Source organism: Phyllostomus discolor, chromosome 1 (genome assembly GCF_004126475.2).
Source record: "Phyllostomus discolor isolate MPI-MPIP mPhyDis1 chromosome 1, mPhyDis1.pri.v3, whole genome shotgun sequence".
Lineage (NCBI taxonomy): Eukaryota > Metazoa > Chordata > Mammalia > Chiroptera > Phyllostomidae > Phyllostomus > Phyllostomus discolor.
The window spans coordinates 188,929,048-188,955,805 of NC_040903.2; the positions used below are offsets into that span (position 1 = coordinate 188,929,048).

At 44.8% G+C, this 26,758-nt stretch overlaps 1 protein-coding gene and 1 pseudogene across 1 annotated transcript in view; one reads left to right on the top strand and one right to left on the bottom strand.

Moving 5' to 3' along the window:
* Positions 1–26,758, bottom strand: part of ESR2 (estrogen receptor 2) — a 60,431-nt gene continuing 33,673 nt past the window's right edge. The window contains exons 6-9 of the mRNA XM_028507276.2: positions 25,877–26,015; positions 14,416–14,549; positions 1,906–2,086; positions 1–353 (exon numbers count right to left, since the gene is read on the bottom strand). Of these exons, the coding sequence (XP_028363077.1) occupies positions 155–353; positions 1,906–2,086; positions 14,416–14,549; positions 25,877–26,015 (653 nt within the window). The 3' untranslated portion in view covers positions 1–154. The remainder of the gene's footprint in view (positions 354–1,905; positions 2,087–14,415; positions 14,550–25,876; positions 26,016–26,758) is intronic.
* On the top strand, positions 7,877–8,954 carry LOC114492761 (annotated as a pseudogene).

Below are 26,758 nucleotides of genomic sequence, written 5' to 3' on the forward strand. Positions count from 1 at the left end.
TCCTGGGACGGAGGGAGGTCGAGAAAGGATGGTACGGACGGACCCACCACAGCTAGAGGAAGGCCCGCACAGACGGAGCCTGCCCTCTCCCGGCGGGGCTCACGATTCTCACTCGAGTCCACGCTTCAGCCTCTGACCTCTGCAGCCTGTCACCTCAGGGCTGGGCATCACCGAGACGGGGGTTCTGGGCGTCCTCTTCGCTCTTACTCCTCTCTGCTGGGCTGCACCCAGACCCTGGGACCGAGGGCGTGCACCCATGCAGGGTGTGGGCGTTGAGCATCTCCAGCAGCAAGTCATACACTGGGACCACGTTTTTGCACTTCATGCTCAGCAGGTGTTCCATGCCCTTGTTACTGCGGGGACAAAAAAGGACTGAGGTTCCTTCTGGAGAGGCGGCCACAGCAACTTTGAACCCTCCCCCAACATAACCAGCCCCACACTCTTCCTGGAGCCCTTTGTTCTACGGTTCTTGCATCTGGCTCCTTCACTAACCTACACTTCAGGGCAAGGACAACATCCTGTGACCTCTGGGTCCCATCACCCACCCACAGTGGTCTGGCAGCACCTGGCACAGAGCGCAAGCAGTTCTCATTTTTCACGGCAGTTACACTGCACCGTCACCGCCGACACTGAGTCAGCGGACGCTGAACCTTTGTTCCTGAGGGAAATGCAGGTTAGGGTTCTGAGAACCTCTGCTCACGTGTGCATCGGCCCACTATACATAACCTTGTTGTATGTGTGTTTTTGTTTAAAGACACCTTACTGAATACACTGTTGACTCGTTAACATTTAACTCATAGCCAACAGCGCTCTGGCTCATGCTTGAGCAAAGCTTGTCTAACACACATGTTCTCCGTAAGGCGCACTGCAGCCTGCCCGCACTTAGGAACACGACACGGCACTTCAGCACTGTGCCTGGAGGCCATTTGTGGACAATGAAATACCCAACAAAAGGCACAAAAATGCAACACCGTGGCAGTACGCAGACCACAGAAGGGACGACTGTTACCGTATGAGAGCTGAGACAGGAAGGCAGAGCCTTACCTCGTTTGACCTCATCCAGGAAAGGAAGCACAGGACACTCAACGTTTTTGCCACTTAGTGAACGTCCCCAAATGACCGCACAGCACCGTGAGTAATCCATTTGGGGAGTTACGAATAAAGTTTAGCAAGCAGGCAACAGATACGGAACCCGTGAATAACAATGAACAGTATCTGTCCCGCAAACGGCCCTGTGCCGAACAAGCACTGAATGGAGACAGAGGTCATTTCCATTTCCTCACCTGTGTTAAAATTCTTGAGGGGTGTGTTGTCCTCCCCACGGCCCCTTGTCCCCCCTCATCCCGGGTGACACCAAGCCATCATCGGATATCACAAACAGCTCACCACGGCCCTGCCTTCCCATGTGACTGTACTCTCAGGTTTGAGGGAAAAACAACCCTCAGGGAAGGCCGCGTGCACTTCCCCAGACCATGAAGCTCAGAAGCGGGTCTGGGAGAGCTGGGTTTGGCCTCTCCGAGAAAACGACCACAGGGCTCCGGCCCTCGGTGCAGGGAGGATGGTAGTTCACTCAAGGCAGCTCACCTGCGCCTTGCTGAGTGCCATTAACAAGCTCAAATCCCCGCCAACTAAAATTTAGATGAGCCACACAGGATGCCATAAAGATCCTATCAGATGCCACATGACAGTCGTTCAGTGTCTGCAATGTGCTGACCTTTGGCTCTGACCTTCAGTTACAGGCATGTGCACTGATGGAGAACTCCCCATTCCCTTTCAGGGGTTCATCTTCCTTTAAAGGTAACAATTCTACTGTATCCATTGCAAACGTGAAAACACTCCCCCAAGCTCTTCACCCTCTGAGTGCGCCCCTGCGTTCCCAGGGAGGTGGCCCCGCAGGGACCGTACCTGGCGTGCCTGACGTGCGAGAGCAGCATCAGGAGGTTGGCCAGGCGGACGGACTGCTGCTGGGAGGGGACGCCACTCTTGGCGATCACCCAGACCAGAGCATCGGTCACAGCGTTCAGTAAGTGCGTCAGCTTCCGGCTGCTCTCGGCCTCCTGAGCTGCTGCAGCTAAAGGGTACACACCTGGACAGAGAATCAAAGCCATGGTTTATTGCTCTGTGAAGAGGAAACAGAAGTCGCGTGCATTAGGCAGATCAACGTTCTTCTGAAAGGTCAGACTGGTCAAATGGGTCTGACATCTGCATGGATGGTGATATCTTAAAAACACGACTTTACCTTCCCACGGTGTCCCAAGGGTGAGCCCCAAGGCTGAACGGGAAAGGTAAACCTGGCTGAATGGGGACAGACTAAACTGCCTGCTGGGCCCAGAATGGTGGCTTTGCCTCATAAATGTATCTGGTTGCCTTGAACCATTATGTGGTGTATCTCATTTCCAGCAACAAACACACATACAAAGATGGTGCAAAAGTGAGATTAAGTCCACCCTTAGCTGGTAGAAGGGCCCCTCATGAGGGGGGTTTAATAATCATAAACTAAGGACCACTGCTATGTAGCCCCTCCCACCCACACCGCTGTGCGTGCCTTGTGCAGACAGTCGCGGTGGGCCCACTGCCCGCTCTGTGCAGCTGTCAGCATCCAGCCTCTGGTGGCACCTTGCTGGGGACAGGAAGGCCACCAATTTGGAGTCATACAAACCTATTTTAAGTTCACTCTTGCTAGTTCTTTGACCCCAGACCATTTTCCCAGATCTTCATCGAGCAAAGCTTGCAGGCGCATGTCTCCTGAGGCCTCCACAACCGTCCCACAGGTAGGCTGCTTCCCCACCCCGCCCTGCCCTGCGTCTCATTCCCCTCCGACTCTAGGATCTGAGCTACTGAGGCCTCCCAACACCTGCAAAATAAAGGCTCAGGTAAATCTCCGTCCCCCGGCCTCCGTCCCCACCCCCAACTCCTTGATTCCTGGAAGCAGGAAAATTACTAGTTTCTCTTCCAGGTTTTCTATTTCGAACTAAGAATAAAGAACAAATATGTGGAACAACATGGAGAACTGCCAACTTTTGACTGTATGAGAATGAAGGATGGCTGGCACTCCGTCATCTACAGAATGTGTTTTGGCAATTTCTCATCTCTATTTTTATTGGCATTTTCGGTTTAATTAAGGCAGCTTGGTTCAAGGGACACACTGAACCACAATTATGAAAGTGTATCAAATCCCTGGGAACACATCCCTCTATAATGTCTGATGATGCAGATTTTAAATATTTGCAGATTTTAAATATTTACAATATTTAAATATTTTTAATTGTATTTAAATATTAGAGAAGCAGCCTGGAACTGCTTCTCTAACCCACGTGCTCACCTCCTTCTCCACAGCGACCCTGAGCCCTCCAAACCTCCTGCTGTCCCCCACAGCTGGTACCTGCCCTTCTGCTACAGAGGAAATGAGCCCCAACTCGACCCAACGAGCCCCTGTGAGCGGCCAAAGTGCAGGTCTGCTCACGTGGCTCCTTTCAGGACGTCCCAACACTTGGGGTTGAGTCCAAACTGCCCAGAGCAGTTATCCAGGTACCAGGCTCTCCCTGCTCTTTTCATCCTCACCTTGAACCTTCGTTTCAATTCCCTGAACAGGGTAGGCACTGACCATGCCGAACTTTCTCCCTAGGAACTCTCTTCTCCTCTTGCTGTCTACGTCTGCTCCTCCTTCAGAGCCTGGCTTGCCTGAACTTCCTTATCTCACTCCAAGCCAGTATCTCTGTACAGGCCTCACAGCTACCTGCTCACCCTCAAAGAAATGGGGCGTGAGCCCTTGGAGGGCACTGACCCCATTTACTTGTTTGTCACTATATTCCCATCACCCTGTATGAGGACTGGTGTGAAGGAAACACTCATACGTGGAATTAGAAAGAATTCCATAGGTTTACATTTTTGCATTTTGTAGCCAATCACACCATCATAACTTAAGTGATAAGTATGCATGTTAGTGCATATTTTAGGTATACCGCAGAAAATCATTAATGAAATGAAAGTATGGAGAAAATTGTTTTAAGCTTACTTTCCCTAAAATTGACCCCAGCTGCATTAACCAGTGTTTCCTCTCTCCTTTAGCCTGCTCTGCCACATGACATGTGCTCCATGGATTTCTACCGCCGGAAAGAAATCTTATGTCTTCGGATTCTAAAAATAGCCAAAATGGTGTACCTGTACATGTTTCAGGTATGACAAAGATTGAAAACATAAAAATAAATCCTCAGCTTGTACACAAACGTTCGTAACAGTGTTACTCACAGTAGCCTACAGAGGGAACAACTTAAGTGTGTATCAGCTGATGACCGGATGAACAAAACGTGGCGTACTCTCCACAATGGAATAGTATTTAGCCATAAAAAAGAAACGAAGTACTGATTTGGGGTACAACATGGATGAACTTTGAAAACATCATGCAAAGTAAAAGAAGCCAGCCATAAAGGCCCACGTTTTGTGTGATTCCATTAGTGTGAACTGTCCAGAACAGGCAAATCTACGCAGAGAGAAAGTAGATTGGTAGCTGCCTGGGGATGTGGGTGGGACAGAGACTGCGGAGGGATGATTAAGGAGTCCCGGGTTTCTTTTGGGGTAATGAAAATGTTCTGAAATTGGTTATGATGAGGGTTGCAAAAGGCCATAAATACACTAAAAACCACTGACTTGTGGACTTTAAATGGGTGAATTGTATGTGACTTGTATCACAACAAAGTTATTAGAACCAATAAAGTCAGCTCTCATTACCAAAATCACAGTAACATAAATGCCCCTCGATGCCTCCCTGTGTCTGACCAGGGCCCCCCTTGGAGAGCATGTGTGACGCACACCAGGAGCTCAGAAATACTTACTGAACTGACATTTAATTGGATAAGAAAGTTAACTGTTATTCCGTATTACACCTATTCTAAGAAGAGATAAATAGCCCAGAAGTGTGCAGCTCTGTAAAACACAACCGCTGACACACCCTGAGCTGGTCGCCTGGCACACTGCACTGGTGCCAGCCCGGCTGAGCGACTTCGCCCGTCACATCCGCCAGCCGGCGCTGGAGGCCAGCTCCGGACCGCTTGGACATCTCCTGTGACACCTTTGTTCTCTGGCCGCTTTCAAGACCTTTCTCCTTATCACTGGCTTTAAGCAACTTGATTATGATGTGCCTCGGTGTGGTTTTCTTCATATTTCTTGTGCTTGGCATTCATCAAATTCGAATTTGTATGTTTATAGTTTTAATCAAATTTGGAAAATTTCAACTATTGTTTCTCTGAGTATTTTTTTACATGGTCCCCCTTTCGAGGACTCCAAATTATGCATGTTAACAACTATAGTTGTCCCATAGTTTCCAAACGCTCTGTTCACTTTTTGAACTTTTTTCTTTCTTTTCTTTCCTGATAGTTTCTATTGCTATGGCTTCACATCCACTAATCTTTTCTTCTGCTCTGCTGTATCTGATGTAGATTCTGTGGAGACACAGTTTTTACATCTAGACATTCAATTTGTGTGTGTGTGTGTGTGAGATATTTTCTAAATCTGTTCTTAACTGGCTCATGCTTTCCTCTGCCTCTTGGACACACGGAACAGAGTTACAGTAACTGTCTCAGTGTCCTTGTCTGCTGATTCCCTCAGCTGTGTCCTCTGGGGGTCTTTGCCAAGTTGATTGGTTTTCTCCTCATTATTGGTTATATATTGCACTTCTTTGCATGCTTGCTAACTTTCAATTGGTTACCAGATATGTTGAATTTTAGCTAGTGGGGTGCTAGATATTTTTGTATTTCTTTAAATATTCTTGAGCTTTTGGGGGATGCAATTGAGTTATGTGGCAATAGTTGGATCTGGAAGGCTTCCTTTTTAGTTTTTTTGGGGTTTTTGGTTTTTTTGGTAGGACCAGAGCAGCCTTTGCTCTCGGGCTAATTTACCTACTACTGAAGCAATACCTTTATGAGTGCTGCACCCAAGGCTCAGTATTATTACAGGTTTTCCCCTCTGGCTGGTGACAACATAAACTGTTCCTGGCCCTGCGTGAACTCTGGGTGTTGTTCTGCCTGCTCCTTCTGGTGGCTCTTTCCCTGTCCGTGGTTAGTATCCTCACAAGCACGAGCAGACGAGTGCTCAGCTGAAGGCTTGAAGGGGATTCTCGGCAGATCTCAAAAGCTTCTGTATCCAAATTTCCTCTGTAGTACAGTCCCCTGAAAATCCTCACTGCCTTGGCTTCTCCCAGTTTACAACTTATCTCCTCAGTTCAGAAAGACCCTGGTGTCTACTTGAGTTACCTTTCCCTGTGTCACGACCTGGAAACTGGCCTCAGGGGTAAACTGGGCAATCAAAGGGCTCACCGTGTTTGTGTTCTGGCCCTGGTGACCCGTTGTCCAATGTCCAGTGTCTGTCTCATACATTCTGTCAGGCTTTTAAAAATTAAGGTGAGAAAGTGGATTCTGTCCTTGTTTCTGTGTTTAATTTAATGTTACAAACAATCCAGAAGAAAAAAGTCTACACCTTCAAATGCCTAAAATCTACCATAGAAAAGACCCACGCCTCCTGACAGTGGAAGCTTTCCAATACAAACAGAATCCCATTTCCTAACAGTGATGCTGAACAGAATAAATTCATTTTGACAACTGTTATGACAAGCAAAAAAGGAACTTCCTTAGAAGTAGATTCTTAAATTTGGATTTACCGTAAACAGATTCTAGTCATTTACTGCCACAAGCAGTAATCATGTGCCTCCTCACCCTCTGGGATGCTCTCGGACAGGGCAGTTCTGGCGAATGCCCCTGGAGTGCCAGGGCCATTTCCTGTTTACGCAGACGATGCTTTCAGCTCTCACAACAACCCTAGTATGACGTCTCACAGGCCACAGGGACTGTGAGGAGCCCTGCCAAAGAGAAGGCTTTATCCAGCAAAGTATTATAACCAGAAACAAACTGCTTTCTAAGGAGCCCTTTGCTGCACAGGAATGGATTCTAAATAATTTCTGAAAGCAAAAGAAGCCCCATGATCTGGCATTTGATGATCCATCCTCCTGTGCCAACATGGGACCCTATTTCTGGAGCAGATCTTCCCTTCTTCAAAGACAGAAATGGCAGCACATACCTGAGGCAAAGTCTGTAAGTGGGTAGAAAGATCAGAAAAATCTGATTTTTCCTCCATGATCAATTTCGAATATCCCAGCTGCACGTTTCCTAATGCACATCAACTTAATTGCTGATGTGAGCTGGGCCTTCTACTTTGTATTACTTTACAAAAGGTAAGGGTAACAATACATGTCAAGAAGTGCCAGAAGCCCCAAAGCATTTAGGAGTCTTCTTGACTTTGACAATTTTCATTTGTCCAACAGCTTACCATTTCTACCCACCGTTTGCTTCCCAGAACTGGGGCAGGGAGTGTATTAGGTTCAAGTGAAAAGCTCTGGCAGGCAGGGAAGGCCAGACTGACCCAACCAGGAAGCACCCAACGCCTGTCTTCTGGGTCTCTGAACCTCACATGACCTTCAGAATCCTTCTTGGTTGCCCCTCTGCTCCCTTCTTCGAGACCTACTCCCACCCTCCATGCCTGTCCAGCCTTCTCCTGGGCACCTCGTGCTCCATGCCAGGGCTACTCGAGTGTGATCTGTTACCAGTCCACAAAGAGACGGAGAAATTGAGGGTAAGCATTTGGAAACTTTTATAGCAATTGACAATAATTTTAAATCAACTGAATAGAATAACAAAACACTAGGGCTTGTATTTTATACTGTCACTTCACTTCTCCAGTAATTTCTTTTTATTATTTTTTACAAATGTAACTGTCTACAACAATGTGGAAATTAAAAAGCATCAAGAGAGCTTCTGTGCCACCACTGCAGCCACTGTGGCCACCACTGCTGCCGCCTGAGAAGTGGGCCTGGGAAGGAAGTGGTCACCACGCTCAGAGCGCAGCTCTCAAGCCCCTTTGTCCCCTGCAGACCACCCACAGGAATGACCACAGGTAAAACTGAGCTGGTACAGAAAGCCAAACTTGCGGAATAGGCTGAGTGCTATGATGATATGACCGTGGCCATGGAGGCTGTAACGGAACAGGGGCAGGAACCCTCCAATGAAGAAAGAGACCTGTTCTCTGTCACCTATGAGAATGTGGTGGGTGCCCTCAGGTCTCCCAGTGTGTCACCTTGGCATTGGAGAGAAAACAGGGAGGACCAAGAAGCAGCAGCATGTGGCAAGGAGGACTGCGAGGGACAGAGGCTGCGCTGAGGGACACCCACAATGACGGTCTGGAGCTGCAGGACAAGCACCCCATTCCCAAGGCTATACAACCAGAAAGTAAGGTGTTCTACTTGAAAATGAAAGAAGATTATTTTAGATATCTTTCTTTTTTTTTCTTTTTTTAAAGATTTTATTTATTTAATTTTTAGAGAGGGAAGGGAGGGAGAAAGAGAGAGAGAGAAACATCAATGTGCGGTTGCTGGGGGTCATGGCCTGCAACCCAGGAATGTACCCTGACTGGGAATCGAACCTGCAACACTTTGGTTTGCAGCCTGCGCTCAGTCCACTGAGCTACGCCAGCCCAGGCTAGATATGTTTCTGAGGTGGCATCTGGAGACAGTTAAGCAAACTGCTGTGGCAAACTCTCAGCAGGCTTACCAGGAAGCATTTGAAATTAGTAAGAAAGAAATGCAGCCTATACACCCAGTTCCACTTGGCCTGACACTGAAATTCTCCACCTTTTACTATGAGAGTCTGAACTCTCCTGAAAAGGCTTGCAGCCCGGCAAACACGGTGTTTGATGAAGCAATCGCTGAACTGGACACCCTGAATGAAGAGTCATACAAAGACAGCATGCTGATCATTCAGTTGCTTAGGGACAACCTGTGCGGACGTCAGAAAACCAGGGAGATGAAGGAGATGCTGGGGAGGAAGAGAACTAATGTCTATTGTGCGTTGTGATCTGCTCAGTGTCACTCCGTACCCTCCACGTATCCCTTTGTGCAATTAAAAAAAAAGGAATTGTATATCAAAAACAGAAAAGAAACCTGGTCCCTCCACACAGATAGTTTTAGAAGCACTGCTCTGTACCCTTCCCTTCTCCCTTCTTCAGAACCAGCGCCAACGTCCAAGAGCGTGTGGGAGTGTCAGAGAAATGAGCACAGGCTGTAGAGGGGGAGGGTGGCTGGCCCTGGATCAGGAGGCGGCCTGGGACCCAGATGGCCATAGGTCCTGCATTGAGTTTGGCTTCGGGAACTGCTGCTTTAGCTGATTTAAAATAAAGCAGCATAATATGATCTCGCAGATTCCTGTTGTTTCAAACATTAAGCTCAAAGACTGTAAAAAATCTAGGTAATGAAGTCCCACACGTGGCCCAAAGGAAGGGGTCCGAAACTCCTCAGCTGAGGATTAAAACACGGAAATACATGTTCTCTGAGAAAGAAGAAACGATGACGAGCAGGCCCAGCAAGAGGAAAGACTAAGTGAAGCACCCGCATCTGGTCCAGCAGCCGGACCAGATATACACCAGGTAGACCGTAAACTGAACAGTATGAAAACTACATACAAATTTAGAAGTGTGTACAAAATGACGCATCTCTGTCTATCGCAGTGATGTTTATAATGGTAGGAGAGCAGAGAGAAGACGGTGGCCAAGTAAGTGGAAGCCATGCCCACTTGCTCTTGCCCCCAACTCAGATACTTGGCTGACCTTCTGAAAAATAAGCTGAATATTCAATAAAATCTTAGCTGATAGGAAGTTTGGAGGCCAAGGAGTACAGAAGGCGTTTCACAATGGTGTAAGGAGATTTTATAGGTTAAAGGGGAAATACCCGGTGCATGGTGCCTGACACTGTGGGGAGAGACTATCAGAGGTCGCAGCTTTGAGGCTCCCTCCCCTCCAGGGAAGAGAGCCCCCAGACCTGGGCCAGGAGTGAATACAAAAAGTAGGGCAGATCCAGGATGCACGCGCGCGCACACACACACACACACACACACACACACACACACACGGAGCAGCACTCGCAACCCTGAAGAGTGCCAGAGAGAAGAGGATTCTATCTGTACGGGGTGGGGGGTGGGGACTGGGGGGTGGAGGGATGGTGGAGGCAGGCAGCAGCCAGCTGTGACTGGGAGAGATTCCTGGTTTTTTGAAGAGGTGGTGTGTATGGAAAGCCAGACAATAACTCTGTACTACAGTGGGAGTGTCCAGACAGACTTTTCAAAAGGGGAGTTGAGGAGTGCTGGGCAGGGACACCCTGCGCATCTACCCTGCCAGCAAGGGGAATGGACTGAGGATGCAGTTTGCGCCCACTGAGTGCAGCTGGGCAGAGAGATCAGAAAGGGGCAGAGAGATCAGAAAGGTGCAGAGAGAGGGGATTTCTTGGCCCCAGCCCCACCCAGCTGGAGGGCCAGAGGCTGTGCAGAGTACAGAGTCTGAGACTGCTGTGAGGGCAGTGGGCAGCGAACTGCATGGGCGGGAGGTGAGCACCTGAGATTACTTACAGCCAGACAGAGCCCCCTTCCCTGGCGATCAGAGCCTCCAGGAGGGGAAGGACAACCCAGCCCCACCTCCTGCAGGTTTGCAAGCACCACCAACTGGGAAGCTCTGCAAAACAGGCAGAACAGGCTGTAGAACCTCCTGCAGGGCGCACATCCGTAAGAGAGACAGGAAGAGAACCGCCTCAAGGGCCCATTTTGAATTTCACTCAAAACAAAATACACCGGTTCCTAGAGTCCTATTTCACTGAGGTCAGCGATGCAGGGAAATAAGAAATCAGTGCAGCAAGGGGGAATCCGAGCCCCGCCCAGCCTCAGCTAGAACATAGAGATGTCATCAGCATCAAGCAGGAAATAGCTGACTTCCTTACACAGATTGGCTCCTCCTTGAAATGGACAGCGAATTCATCGTGAACTATATATTATTGGAAATAAACTGGGACAGAAGGGTGGCATAGGGGCAGAGGGGACATATCCACAATTTTTCCAGAAGACTGAACAGTGCCTCCCAGGGGAGACCCAGGAGTCCCACCCTCCCAAGCACAACAGAAACGCCCTCTAGAGGCAGGTGAAGGTGATACAGGTGGTGCTGCCAGAACTTGGACCAGCCACCCTGGGACCTTGAGCTGATGATGAAAAGCCAGAGGCAGATCCAGAAAGAGAAGACAGAAGATAAGCACCGAATTCTGCTGAGATGAATTCCACCTCATTTTCCTTCAGAATTTACATTATTTTTTTCTTTCTTTCACATAGCCTCTTAATATTTCTTCTTTTGCTTCAACTGTATTCCAACTAATTCACTTTTCTTTGTCTTTTACTTTTTATTCTTTTTACATACATTTTTACACTATTTTTAATTTTACTTTTATTTCAAATCTCACATTGTACCCTTCCTTTGTCTTACCCCATTTGCCTTCTTCCTGCCCTTCCTAATTTTCATCGTAAATTTTATTTTCACCCATGCTACACCTTGTTCCTATTCCTTACTCTTACTACTGCTCCTCCCTCTACCCCTCAAAATCATTCTTCCATCCTCTAGTCAGCTCACATTCTTTTCCTCTTCTTATAATATTCTTATTTTCTTTCCGCCTGTATAAATTGTCATTTGTTTGGCGTGAATATTACAGTTATTGCTGTTCTTCTCCCACAGTATTCCTATTTGTTCATTATTTTTTTTAAATTTCACATATCATAGGCTACTCTCCCCCTGTCTTACTACATTTTGCCTTCCTCCTGCCCTTGCTTATTTGAGTTTGGATTTTTTCCCCTTTTAGTGACCTGGATTCTCTTCCTTACTCTTACTATTTCTCCACCCTCTATCCTCTCAAAATCATTATTCTTTACTGTAGATATGTCATATTCTCTCTTCTCTTTCATATAATAATTTTATTCTCTTTCCACCGTTATTAATTTTTGTTCAGCTGTTGTTGTTATTGACCCTGTTCGGACTTTTCTGCAATTTTGCTCCCTTTGGTTCACTACATTTTTAATTTTATTTCCAACCTCATTATACTCTTCCCTTTTCTTATTCCATTTTGCCAGCACCCTCCCCTGTCTTACTTAACATTTTAAATTGTATTTTCTTCCTTTCTTTGTCTTGTTTCCATTCCTTATTCTTATTATTTCTCCTCCCTCTCCCTGCTCAAAGTCATTTTTTTCTCCTTTAGTCACCTCATAGTCCCTTTTCCTACTTTATAATATTCTTAATCTCTCTCCACCTTTATTAATTTTTGCTCAATTGCTGTTGATATCGCTGATGTGATGGCAGGTACTTTTGCTGGCGTGGGTTTGGTTATCTGTTGGGTTTGGTTAGCATTGCTGTGTTAACCAGCATGTGTAGTACAGCAACGTGGCGGGGGCTGTGACTCCCAGTCAGCCAGCTAGAGGGGAGAACCCACCAATGAATGAGCCACCAGTAACCAAAGCCCAAGTATAACAAGAAAGCCCACATAAACTGAGTAAAGGGCATCCCTAGAGCATCCAGATCAGGCGATCAAAGAGACTGCACCACTGAGTCCCACAGAACTCCTACCACAGAAGTCTGCCCCACGAACACAGGTAGGCAGAGCAGAGTAACTTAAGATGCAGAAACAAACAAATCAAAAGGAAAGGAGGAATCCATAGGAAAAAAAGTAAAAGAAATTGAGGCAAACAATCTGTCAGGCACAAAATTCAAAATAATAGTTACGAGGATGCTCAAGGAACTCTGAGAACTATAAGGAACTTTATGCGAGCTAAAGGAACTTCATGGGAACTACATCAGCATGAAAAAGGACATAGAAACTATGAATAAGAACCAGGAAGAAATGAAGAATACAATATCTGAAATGAAAAACACACTAGAAGGAATTAACTGCAGGCTAGGTGAAGCAGAGAGCCAAATCAATGAGCTGGAAGCTAAGGGGGAAAGAAATACCCAGTCAGAGCAACAAAATGAAAAAAGACTCAGAAAGAATGAGGATAGTTTAAGGGAGCCTCAGGACAACATGAACCATAACAACATTCACTCATTCACTCATAGGAATATCAGAAGGAGAAGAAAAGGAACAAGGGATAGAAAACCTGTTTGAAAAAATAATGACAGAAAACTTTCCTAACATGGTGAGAGAAAAAGACACAGAAGTTCAGGAAGCACAGAGGGTCCCAATCAAGATGAACCCAAACAGGCCTACTTTAAGACATACCATAATTAAAGTGGCAAAAAATGCAAAAAAAAAAAGTTAGAGTGTTTACAGTAACCAGGTATTATTTACATAAGAAAAAGCAGCGAAGCTATAACACAAACAAATCTTAGAGAGCACCTTTCCCATTTCCCCCCTCTTACCCCTACATTTCTCTCCGGTCAGGCCCCTTCCTTTCTGGCCCCTCCACACCACATCAGTTTAGGCTCTCACTGTCCCTCAAGACTCTGGCTGAGCACCATGCCTCAGTCTCTTCCCCTCTCCAGTCAGTCCTCCCATGCAAGCAGGACTAACCTTTCAAGAATGCCTATAGTTGTCCATGATACTCCTGTCTGAGCCTCTTCCGGGGCTGCACAATGCCCCAGGCGGTGGTCCTCAACCCAAGAGGTGCAGTGAATCTTCAGCACTGCGTTTTACAACCCTGCCCACCTCCCTCAGCTCTGCCACTGCCTGACTTGCAGCTCTTGGCCCACCTATGTCCCTTCATTCCTCCCCCCAGTTGTTCCACCTGCCCATCCCTAAAGGCTCATGCAAACATCATCTCCTTCTACACGCACTCCAGAATCTCCCATGTTTTCCCATGGTATTCCGTATCCTAGCACTGCAATCCTGCTTTTCAAGATTTTATTTATTTAGTTTTAGAAAGAGGGCAAGGGAGGGACAAACAGAGAGAAACATCCATGTGTGAGAGAAACAACTGGCTGCCTCTTGCCTGCCCCCAGCTGGGGACCTGGCCTGCAACCCAGGCACATGCCCTGTCCAGAATCAAACCAGCAACCTTTCAGCTCACAGGCAGGCACTCAATCCACTGAGTCACACCAGCCAGTGCTGAGATCTTCTTTTCAATTATTTTTCTCTTCCTCCCTTCCTCCTTCCCTCCCTCCACTATGAGCTACTTGAAGAGTGACTATACTTCAATGTCTTTGCTAAATAAATCAGTGAGTGAACAAATGAATCTGTAAAAGCAGAACTCAAACAGTAAATATAATGCATGTCAATTACATAAAGTGTCTGTATAAACATTGAAAGGGGCTGAATGGTAAACATTGTAAAATTCATTTTTCTCTTTTCCAGCAAAGTGGCTGGAGCCACTTTTAAAATTACTACTAGTAATTCACCCAATGAACAATTTATATTCAAATTAACTACAGTTTAAATCCCTATCAAATGAAACAAAGGTTGGAAAGAAAACCATGTTCGCCTTTTTAAATAAAATGGTAAGTTCAATGCTTCTCTAGAAATAGCATTCCCTCCCCACCCCCCTTCCCAATCCAACACGGCCCAGCTGTGTGCTCACTTACTGGAGTTCAGGAGGATCATGGCCTTGACACAGAGATACTCTTTGTGTTGGAGTTTTAACTCACGAAACCTTGAAGTTGTTGCCAGGAGCATGTCAAAGATTTCCAGAATTCCTTCTACACATTTCCCTTCATCCCTACAAAAGTTCATTTGAAAATTTAAGAAAATTACAGCTTCAGGCAACCATCAAAGGCAATAAGGAGTATTTTCTTTTTAATCTTAAATTTTATTTTGTACATGCTTTAACTATAACAAGGTGGTGATGAGACCACACCCAGCGATGTGAAATAACTAGAATTATCTTGTTATAAAAAGGAAAGGGTATTTCCTCTCAGTCCCTGAAGTAAACATTTGAATAAATACTATTTAGACAAAAGTGTGCATTGGAACTACACTTTCCTTCTCCTGTTCATAAATGTTATCTTAAAGGAATAACACTTTTATTGATAATCTAAACCATTTCAACAAACTAGCCTGAGATATGACACATATTACTAAAATGAAACATCCTGTGTTCCCATTGGAAGACTCTGAAACTGACCATTACAGAAGCAAGTATCCCAAGAAGAAACAATCCTTCATGTCTAGGGCTTAGCTCTCATTGCCTCATGGTCACTGAGAAACTAGTGGAGCAAATAAGAGACACGTACATGTAATTTGGATAAAAGCTAATATGACATACAAAGAAATCACAATTAGAGAAGATGGGCTAGAATTAGGAAAGGCAGAAATGGAGACATGGAAATTTTTGACTTGCCAAAGATTTATTTTAAGTAGAAGTTTTAGACAAGCTTTGAACCATATCATCAAAAGTCTTTGAGCATTCCTTATAAAAATGAACTTTTAAGTACACCTTTGAAGTAAATTAATTTCACTGTATCTAGAAAATGCCAGCTTCAATTAACTCCAGCAAGACATATATTATTCTGCCTCACTGCTCTCCCAAAACTTCTATTATCATCAGTCCTGAAGTCACTGGAGGTCCTTGACAAGCAGTTACATGACTATGTCACAAAACCGTCATTTGCTTCTAAAAGCCTGTGGCGCACAGTAAAGGGCAGCCATGGGTTTCTGAGAGCTTCATTTCCAGTCTCCGCAGCAGCCCCTGAGGGGACCTGAGATGCTGCAAGAACTGGCTGTTCCCATCTTCAACCCCCAACCCCAAGCCAGGACATTTGCCGTGATGGTGGTGGTTGGGGGTGGGCCTCTGACACCAGTGGGCACTGCCCAACCTGGTAAAGCACTTCCCACTCAGTTCTACGCTAGGACAGCAGCTTGCCAGGACTCTGCACTCCACAGCGTTCAAAACCCTCACCCCCTAGGCTCACGCTCACCTACACAAAGCGACAAGCATCTACACTGCTCCCTCTGGCAAGCAAGCATAACAACTTCTGAAAGTGCACACAGTAAGTGGTAAAACACCCGTGTCCCCTAGAAGTCACTCATAGGGAAAGGCCACTGTGGAGAATCAGAGCCCTAGGCAAAGGGCGCCAAAATCTGTAGGAAACCCCCAACCCTCCCCACACCTCATCCTATGGCCTCCCTTGCTCTGCACTTTCCCAGGCAGCCTGCCACAAGTGTGCAAACAGAAGTACAAGAAATACTTGTTCACTAAATACCCCTCATGCCACATCATCGAATCACTCTACCTGGGGGCTGGAGGTAACACTAGAAACTGTAATTGTTGGGCTTGGGGACACATCATACTGGGAAAAACTGGTTTTAAAATATCTCTGGAGGCAAAAACAAAAATTCCACCAACTCCTGCACTGATGGTTTAATAGCTGGTTCTGTACTCTTCCGTGAGACTCAGTTAGAGGTGAGCTATGCACACACACTCACCCCACAAGTTGTATAAGGGGACTCATCTGAAATCACCTCTATTTTGCAGAAGTTGCCACCTGTGTCTGAGAGCATGTCTCTAAATATTGAAATTAGAACAATTTCCTCACTAAAACACATACCATTTTTAGTGCAAATTCATTTTTCATAAGCCCTGATAAATGCTGTGACTAACAGTAATGAGAACATATGTACCTGACGGAAAAGGTGAATTTCCCAACCAGCTCTAAGGAACTAGGTCTGCCTGCTTTCTCTAGCAGATGTGACAGCCAACCATTTCGTTCAAGAGTTGGCAAGGTTAGAATATTTTACCTCCCAGGCTTTACAAACCAAATACATTTCTAGAAAATAAATAACTATAGAGGCAATAAGGTACAGTACTTCATAAGTGATACCCTAATAAAGTTCTACTTGAAACTGAGTTATACAGAACAGAGCGGGGAAGGACTTAACAAATCAATGAGCTCTAAATCACTTACTTTCGAACTGCGATAGACAGTGGATGATGTGACAGAAATTAGGACAGGATTAAAAGATATGAATTCAAGATAGAGGGTATATAAATTGAATGTTAAAATGCTGAAACAACATATCAATCAAACCAATCTACTATGGAAAATTCCTTTTGCACATCAGTTGTCCATACACTAGTATAAATAAAAAGTAGTAGAGCCCACAAAAGGAAATTTAATTTTGGGTGGTGAATATACAATGCCATATACAGATGGTGTATTATAGAATGGTAGGCTTGAAACCTAAAACCTTATTAACCAATGTCACTCCAATAAATTTGATATAAGTATTTTTTTTTAGCATGGAAATTTTATTTTATTTTATTTTTTTAATATATTTTATTGATTATGCTATTACAGTTGTCCCATTTCCCCCCTTCTCTCCCCTCCACCCTGTAACGCCCTCCCACCCACATTTCCCCCTTTAGTACATGTCCATGTGTCATACTTATGAGTTCTTTAGCTTCTACATTTCCCGTACTATTCTTCCCCTCCCCCTATCTATTTTCAACCTACATTCTATGCTACTTATTCTCTATACCTTTTCCCTCTCTCTCCTCCTCCCACCCCCCTGCTGCTAACCCTCCATGTGCCCTCCATTTCTGTGGTTCTGTTCCTGTTCTAATTGTTTACTTCGTTTCTTTTGGTTTTGCTTTAGGTGTGGTTGTTGATATTTGTGAGTTTGCTGTCCTTTTACTATACATGTCTTTTCTTTATCTTCTTTTTTTAGATAAGTCCCTTTAGCATTTCATAAAATAAGGGCTTGGTGATGATGAACTCCTTTAACTTGACCTTGTCTGAGAAGCACTTTATCTGCCCTTCCATTCTAAATGAGAGCTTTGCTGGATAGAGCAATCTGGGATGTAGGTCCTTGTCTTTCATGACTTGGAATATTTCTTTCCAGCCCCTTCTTGCCTGTAAGGTCTCTTTGGAGAAATCAGTTGACAGTCTGATGGGAACTCCTTTGTAGGTGACTGTCCCCTTACCTCTTGCTGCTTCTAGGATTCTCTCCTTCGTTTTTACCTTGGCTAATGTAATTATGATGTGCCTTGGTGTGTTTCTTCTTGGGTCCAACTTCTTTGGGGCTCTCTGAGCTTCTTGGATTTCTTGGAAGACTGTTCCCTTTGCCAGATTGGGGAAGTTCTCCTTTATTATTTGTTCAAATACGTGCTCAATCTGTTGCTTTTCCCCTTCTGATTCTGGTACCCCTATAATTCGGATATTGGAACGTTTAAAGGTGTCTTGGATGCTCTTAATCTTTTCCTCAATTTTTTGAATTCTTATTTCATCATGCTTTCCTGCTTGGTTGATTCTATCTTCCTTCTGGTCCACTGTATTGTTTTGAGACTCATATTCCTTCCTTTCACTATTGGCTCTCCTCCGCATGTCTTCCTGCATCTGTTTTATGGTAATCTGCATTCTTTCATCTAAATTTCATCCAAAATCCACCAGTTCCGTGAGCTTTCTGATCACCAGTGTTTTGAACTGTGCATCTGATAGATTGGCTAATTCTTGGTCACTCAAAAGGATGAGTCCTGGGGGACTGATCTGCTCTGTTGAAAACATGGTTTGTTTGTTTTTTTCCCCTGTCTCTCCTTTTTTTTTTTTTTTTCTCTCGGTCTGGTTGCTCTGGTTACGGTGGGGGGGCGGAGCCTTAGGTGCTCACCGGGGCTGGGCACCCCAGTCGCTAGATTGTGACGTTATATGTGGGGGCGGGGCGGGAGCGGGAGCGGGGCAGGAGAAAACAATGGCGGTAGTTCCGTTCCCCTGGACTCAGACCCTTGTCTGGGCTTCCGGGCTGCGAGTTCTGCCCTGGTCCACAATCGCTGCCCCTCTGGGTCTGCCAGCCACAGCTTGCGTACTCAGGGATCACCGCTGCCTTCTTACACGCCCGATGGCTTTTGTGCCAATTTCGCGCCAAACCTTCCCCCGACCTCCGCACGCTGCCGACCCGAGCCAGCCCCTTGCCCGCCCGGCTCGTCTTCTCCTACCAGTCCGGATGAACGCGTCTACTTCAACTTCTTGGCTGCCCGACTTCCATTCAGATAAATCCTCTGCCGGATCTGGGTGTTATTCTGATAGTAAATTATTGTTGTAAATTATTGGTTTTCTAATCTTAGTTGTACGAGGAGGTACGGTGCATCCACCTATTCCTCCATCTTGCCGGAAGTCCCCAGTTTCCGATATAAATATTTTTAAGTGGTAGTTTCATGTGGGCTACCTTATTATTCAATAACCAACACCCCTGTTTAATAGAAAAATATCGTTTGATAGCAATGACAAAATGTTGAATGAGAGAGGCTCACTTTGGGGTACACTATTTTGTACCTACATAAATATCCACTGGCAGCGCCCATGTGGTCACAGGCCTCAGTTTACCTCTGTGTGGGTGGCAACGTGAAGGGGGTCTCAAGGCTTCGCACATGGAAATGACTTAACTGTGGAACTCAAGTGAAACCTGAATACAAAAGGGAAGTGAAAATTTAGAAGTAAAAAGTCTGAGCCCTGGCTGGCGTAGCTCAGTGGATTGAGCGCGGGCTGGGAACCAAAGTGTCCCAGGTTCGATTCCCAGCCAGGGTACATTCCTGGGTTGCAGGCCAGAACCCCCAGCAACCACACATTGATATCTCTCTCTCTCTCTCTCTCTCTCTCTCTCCCCCCCCTCCCTTCCCTCTCTAAAAATAAATAAATAAAATCTTTAAAAAAAAGAAGTAAAAAGTCTGGACTTCTGGCCAAGATGGAGGCATAGGTAGTTGCACTGTGCCTCCTCGAGCAACCAAAACTAAGGACAACAAGAATTTAGAAACAGGAAAAAAAAAGGAGAGAGAGAGAGACATGTCTCCAACAGAAGAACAGATCAAGCCCCCAGGACTCATCCTTTTGACCAACCAAGAGATAGCCAATGTATCAGATGCACAGTTCAAAACACTGGTGATCAGGAAGCTCACAGAATTGGTTGATTTTGGGCGCAAATTACATGAAAAAAATGCAGGTTACCATAAAAGAGATGAAGGAAGATGCACAGAACCAATAGTGATGGGAAGGAAACTGGGACTCAAAACAATAGGGTGGAGCAGAAGGAAGAAAAAAACAACCAAGCAGGAAAGAATGAAGAAATAAGAATTCAAAAAAATGAGGAGAAGCTTAGGAACCTCCAGGACATCTTTAAACGCTCCAACATCCGAATTGTAGGTGTACCAGAAGGGGAAGAGGAAAAGAAACAGATTGAGCACATATTTGAACAAATAATAAAGGAGAACTTCCCCATTCTGGCAAAGGAAATAGACTTCTAAGAAATCCAGGAAGCTCAGAGAGCCCCAAAGAAGTTGGACCCAAGAAGAAACACACCAAGGCACATCATAATTAATTAGCCAAGGTAAAAATGAAGGAGAGAATCCTAGAAGCAGCAAGAGATAAGGGGACAGTTACCTACAAAGGAGTTCCCATTAGACTGTCGGCTGATTTCTCCAAAGAGACCTTACAGGCAAGAAGGGGCTGGAAAGAAGTATTCCAAGTCATGAAAGACAAGGACCTACATCCCAGATTGCTCTATCCAGCAAAGCTCTCATTTAGAATGGAAGGGCAGATAAAGTGCTTCTCAGACAAGGTCAAGTTAAAGGAGTTCATCATCACCAAGCCCTTATTTTATGAAATGTTAAAGGGACTTATCTAAGAAAAGAAAATAAAGAAAAAACATGTATAGTAAAAGGACAGCAAACTCACAATTATTAACAACCAGACCTAAAGCAAAACCAAAAGAAACTAAGCAAACAACTAGAACAGGAACAGAACCACAGAAATGGAGATTACATGGAGGGTTAGCAACAGAGGAGTGGGAGGAGGAGAGAAGGGGAAAAGGTGCAGAGAATAAGTAGCATAGAATGTAGGTTGAAAATAGATAGGGGGAGGGCAAGAATAGTACGGGAAATGTAGAAGCTAAAGAACTCATAAGTATGACACATGGACATGAACTAAAGGGGGGGAATGTGGGTGGGAGAGGGTGTACAGGGTTGAGGGGAGTGAAGGGGGAAAATGGGACAACTGTAATAGCATAATCAATAAAATATATTTTTAAAAAATAATTTAAAAAAAGATTTTAAAAAAAGAATTTAGAAACAAAAAAACAACCAGAACAGAGAGAAATGAACCGAACAGAAGTCTGACTACCATTCATCCAGACTAGTAAGGAGGGGCGGAGTCAGAGGCCTACAGAGAGGGGTCGAGGGGTCCTGGCAGGAAAAAGCAGTGGCTGGCAGACGTAGGCGAGCAGGGAGCAGACGGCAGTTGGCAGACCCCAGATGCGCAGGGGCAGCTGACGGACCGGTGGTAGACCCTGGGTGCAGGAGGCAACAAGCAGACCCAATGAGGCGCACAAAGCAGCTGGCTGTCCACAGCCACACATTCGTGCACAGACAAACTAAGTGAAAATGGACAGTGACACAGACCGCGCAACCCAGGGACCCAGCACCAGGGAAACAAAGCCTGAAGGCACCGACTGAAAACACCTGTGGGGGTTGAGGCGGGAAGATTCTCTCAGCCTCACAGGAGGCTCCTTGGGGAAACCCACAGAGTCCAAGAAAGTACACAAGTCCACCCTCCCAGGAACCAGCACCAGAAGGGCCCAATCTGCTTGTAGGAAGTGGTAAAGGGGACTGAAGTCCTAGAGAGAGTGGAGGAGGTGCCACTGTTCCCTCTCAGACCCTGCCCCCACATACAGCGTCACAACCCAGTGACTGAGGTGCCCTGCCCTGGCGAACACCTAAGGCTCCGCCCCTCATATGTAACAGGCACAACCAGACCAAAGGAAAAAATAAAATAAAATAAAAAAGATGGCTCAAACAGAATTAAAAGCCCCAGAGCCAGTTTTTTAAAGCAACAGAGAGGCAGCCAACCTATCAGATGCACAGTTCAAAGCACTGGTGATCAGGATGCTCACAGAATTGGTTGACTTTGCTCATAAATTAGATGAACAAATGCAGGTTACGATAAGAGAAACAAAGGAAAATGCACACGGAACCAATAGTGATGGAAAGAAAACTGGGTTTCAAATCAATGGAAGGGACCAGAAGGAAGAAAGGAACAACCAACAGAAAAGAATGAATCAACAAGAATTCAAAAAAAATGAGAAGAGGCTTAGGAATCTCCAGGACATCTTTAAATGTTCCAACATCCGAATTATAGCGGTACCAGAAGGGGAAGAGGTAGAACAACAAATTGAAAACGTATTTGAACAAATAATAAAGGAGAACTTCCCCAATCTGGCAAGGGAAATAGACTTCCAGGAAGCCCAGGAAGCTCAGAGAGTCCCAAAGAGGTTGGACCCAAGAAGGAACATGCCAAGGCACATCATAATTACATTACCCAAGGTAAAAATGAAGGAGAGAATTCTAGAAGCAGCAAGAGATAAGGGGACAGTTACCTACAAAGGAGTTCCCATCAGGATGTCAGCTGATTTCTCAAGAGACCTTGTTGGCAAGAAGGGGCTGGAAAGAAGTATTCCAAGTCATGAAAGGCAAGGACCTACATCCAAGATTGCTCTATCCAGCAAAGCTATCATTTAGAATGGAAGGGCAGATAAAGTGCTTCTCAGATAAGACCAAGTTAAAGGAGTTCATTATCACCAAGCCCTTATTATATGAAATGTTAAAGGGACTTTTCTAAGAAAAAGAAGATAAAAAATATGAACAGTATAAAAAAGATATCAAACTCACAGTAACAATCATACCTAAAACAAAAGCAAACTAAGCAAACAACTAGAACAGGAACAGAACCACAGAAATGGAGATCACATGGAGGGTTAGCAACAGGGAAGTGGGAGGAGGAGAGGGGGGAAAAGATATAGAGAATAAGTAGCATAGAATATAGGTTGAAAATAGACAGGGGGAGGGCAAGAATAGTAGGGGAAATGTAGAAGCTAAGGAACTTATGACACATGGACGTGAACTAAAGGGGGGGGAATGTGGGTGGGAGGGGGGTAGGCAGGGTGGAGGGGAGTGAAGGGGGGAAATGGGACAACTGTAATCGCATAATCAATAAAATATATTTTTTTAAAAGTCTACTGGTATCTTGAAGAAAATTCAGTCCACAAATGACTAACGTGAACACAAACTCGGGACATTCACAGTTACATGCATGATTCCACGAAACTCCATAAACATCCGTAAGAGGGTCCAGGCCAAGAGCTTAACTTCCTCTGACTTTTTAATACCATTTAACATTAGACAGTTTTCCCTTGGTGCTAAGGACACTAAATGTCTCAGCATGTATAGCTTTTTGAGCAATAGCAGCTCCCATTCTGTGGTAGACCTTCATCCAAACTTGTGATTCCAGTGGTTACTAAGAGAACTACCTTGTTAGAAATAAGCTAATGAGACAACTGGATTTTCCTCTCATCCTCAGTAGGTTGAAGTTTTCTTGCTGCAGAAGCCCCAATGAGAATAAAGGGAAGCAGAAATTGCACTCTCAATTTCCACAAATGGGTTAATTTAGTTGTATTCACTGCTCATACGGCCATACTTGAAGGAACCGTGACAGGACAATCCACCAAAAGACAGCTGTTGGAAAGTAGCGTGAAAGTTACTTGTTCACGTTGTAGAAGAATTTCATAATGAATTTCTTTATGGTGCATGGTCCCTGACTTTTTGAATAAGTAACATTTTGAATATTTTTGAATAAGCAACCCCTCTCTAGGATTTGAAATCCTAGACTTTACAGATTTAATGTGTTAAAAACAATATTAGGAAATGCAACAAAAATAACCACCAGCAGCCACTGACTTGGAAGTGCCTGCTCAATGTCTGTATTTGCAATTCCCCAAAACTCCTCTTCTATAGTCAATAAAATAAATTAGATTTATATGTAGTAAAACATAATACTTTCAAATATTTTAAAGAGTAATGTGCTTTTAAAAAATATTTTGTAAAAAAAAAAAAGACTTTTTTGCCCTGACTGGTGTAGCTCAGTGGATTGAGCGCGGACTGTGAACCAAAGGGTCGCAGGTTTGATTCCCAATCAGGGCACATGCCTGGGTTGCAGGCCAGGTCCCCAGTGGGAGCCACATGAGAGGCAACCACACATTGATGTTTCTTTCCCTCTCTTTCCCCTTCCCATTCTCCCTCCCTTCCCTTCTCTTTAAAAATAAATAAATAAAATCTTAAAAAAAAAGACTTTTTTTGTTTTCTCTTCTATTACTTAGCCAAAGGTACACTTAAAACTTATCTTGGATTTGTGTCAATTCATAGTAACTTCCACACATACTTACAGAAGTTAAAGAGCCCATACAAAAAGGAGAATGAATTATAATAAAAACCAGGAATTAAACAGTCACTGAAAATAAACACTAAATGTGGCATCAATTTAGAAAACAAGACAAAAAGTAAAATAACTTAATCCCAAGTCTGCAAATGTATTGGTTCATCAAGGTATAGCTACCAAAGTATAGAACGAAGGTATTGGTTCTTCCTAGCACTGCCTTCTAGGAAAATTGAATGGGTATATTTGTGTGTGTACAGGGGGATGAATATGGCTTTCACCAAGTGGAACAATGAGAATGAATGAATGAACAGGAGGGATGGCTTGATTGGCTGCTTCGCCTTTCAGCCTGCCTTGTAACATGGTTCCATGAAATGACAACGGACTAAGCTTCTGAAGTGGGTGAAAGGTAGAATAGACTTGTTCTAAGACAAAAGAATAAAGTACAAAAGAAAGTTAGTCTGCCTTTTAGCCTCCTCCTCTTTCCCCTTCTAGTTCTCTATCCTGCTGAGAGGCATGTCCTATTGCAGAAAAGAGTGTGGGTCTCACAGCCCCACCACTTACTACTCCATAACTGTAGGAAAGTACTTAACCTCCCATTCCCATGAAGGAAAGGGGTACCAGTGGTGCTTACCCAGAGGGGCTGCTGTGAAGATGGAATGGGTGAACACACACCAAATGTTAAAGATGGTGCCTGGCACACAAGCCAATCTGTTAACTGTTTTGATTGTTACTGGAGGGTCCTTCCTGCCCAAGGCTTTCAGAACCTTCCTCTGTGGTTTACCATCTGGGCTTGCTCCTGCTTGAGCCACCCCCCCTCCCCCCGTTCCAGCTCTCCCCACAGGCTCCGTTCACCAAAACACCTCCATTACTTAGAACAGTACTCTACCAATGTTGTCATCTGTGACAGGTAAAATGGTTGCTAATACCTTGGGGATACTTTTCATCTGCCTAACATGTGCAGGAGGATTTTCTGATGATCTAAAGAGGTAACACCAAGAGCTAGGGCATCCACTTTTCATTCATAGCCCTAGGTACCCTTCCATTCTGCACAGAGTCAAGTGTGACTAAACATTCAACACCAGAACCTTTTCAAAATAAGAAATATGTAATGGGTATATTTTTTATATTTTTGAAAATAAGGAATATGGAAATCAATTTCCATGGAGATTTTCTTGGTGCTTAAATTTACACCAAGAAATTACTCCACTTTCCCCACTAAAATGCCTCAGTGCTGTCTATTCCGGCTCTCTTTCCATGAACAGCTCACCTAAGTTCATTAAAAATCGGCTTCTTTTCTGTGTCATCTTTAAAAGGAAACTAAATGCAACCAAGTTACGGCATTCCTCAATTTCTATTAACTTTCATTGGTTTTAATGACCATTCCTTCCACTGCTACTGCCAAAAATGCTATATAGTACATGCAATTAAAATGAGTTAAAAAACATTAAAATAAACCTGGCAGATTTGTAAGAATTTTATCACCTATCCAGATAGTTGGCAATGTAATTGCTCCAGATGGGTGGAAAGATCAGCAGGACAACTTAAAACTACAGCCTGAAAATGGAGTTTTTAATGCCCAAAAATCCAAGTTGATTTATGTTCACTTGGGGCCACGTACCTTGCAGAACACAGGCCCCGTTATGGCTGCCACACTAGGAATGAGTCACAGGACACTGAATCCTTGTACCCATTCTCTCCTTTTTGGGTTCTTGACCCAGTGAAGGAGCTCCTGACATTGAAATCCTCTTAACTGTCCTTTCAGGTGTGAAATTTTAATTGCAGCACCCAGGGCTTTGTTCCCACTCACTCAACCATTCATTCAAGTCAAAGAAGAGACACAATGCATTTTTCTCACCTGTCCAGAACGAGGTTTGGAGCAAAGATGAGCTTGCCGGGGTGGTCGATGGAGCGCCACATCAGCCCCACCATTAGCACCTCCATCCAGCAGCTCTCCAAGAGTCGCACTTGGTCATACAGGCTGAGCTCCACGAAGCCTGGGGAAAGCAAGAGGCTGTGAGACACACCCGCCCTCCTCCTCAGCTCCCTGGTTCTCTAGAAATAGAAGAGCAAGTTTTCAAAAGCTTTGAAAACACAAACAATAAGGAAACAATCACATATTAAAGATGTGGTTATATGCTGACCTAAGGAAGAAAAGTTTGAACTTATGGTGCACAACTCAGTTTCCAGGCCTGGACCCCTTCTAGAGGTAACTTATACTTCATTTAGAATGTATAAAGGACTGTTACCTGGGCATATACAGCTCCCCAGACAGATGCTAGTAAGGTACAGAAAGCTGGAACCAGTCTTTGTGAGCTATATTCTAATAATTGCCCTGCACTGCTGCCAGCCAGAGAGGCTGGCTGTCTGGCCTTGACCGTGACTGGGGCTGAGAGGAGGAGGGGTGTGCAGAGAGAGCAGGGGCCAGCCTCTGCAGAAAGTCAAGGCTTCAACTGAAAGGATTTTTCTGATTGCTTAAAATTTCCCATCCAGTGTTAGAATCACTCTTCTCTATGTGGGAGCATTGACTCTAGGCTATTCTATCCTGAAGAGCAAATATAAAAATTGAAGCAGGTCCCGACAGCCTGATAGCCTAATAGCATGCATTGGTCAAAGAACCGGAAAGCAAACAGGTCATTTCTAGGGAGGTGAGCACTTCAAAAGCAAATCAGAGATTTTTGGTGCTTTCTCCACAAGCCACAATAAAAGGAGGGAGCAGTATAATATAAATACAGTCCCC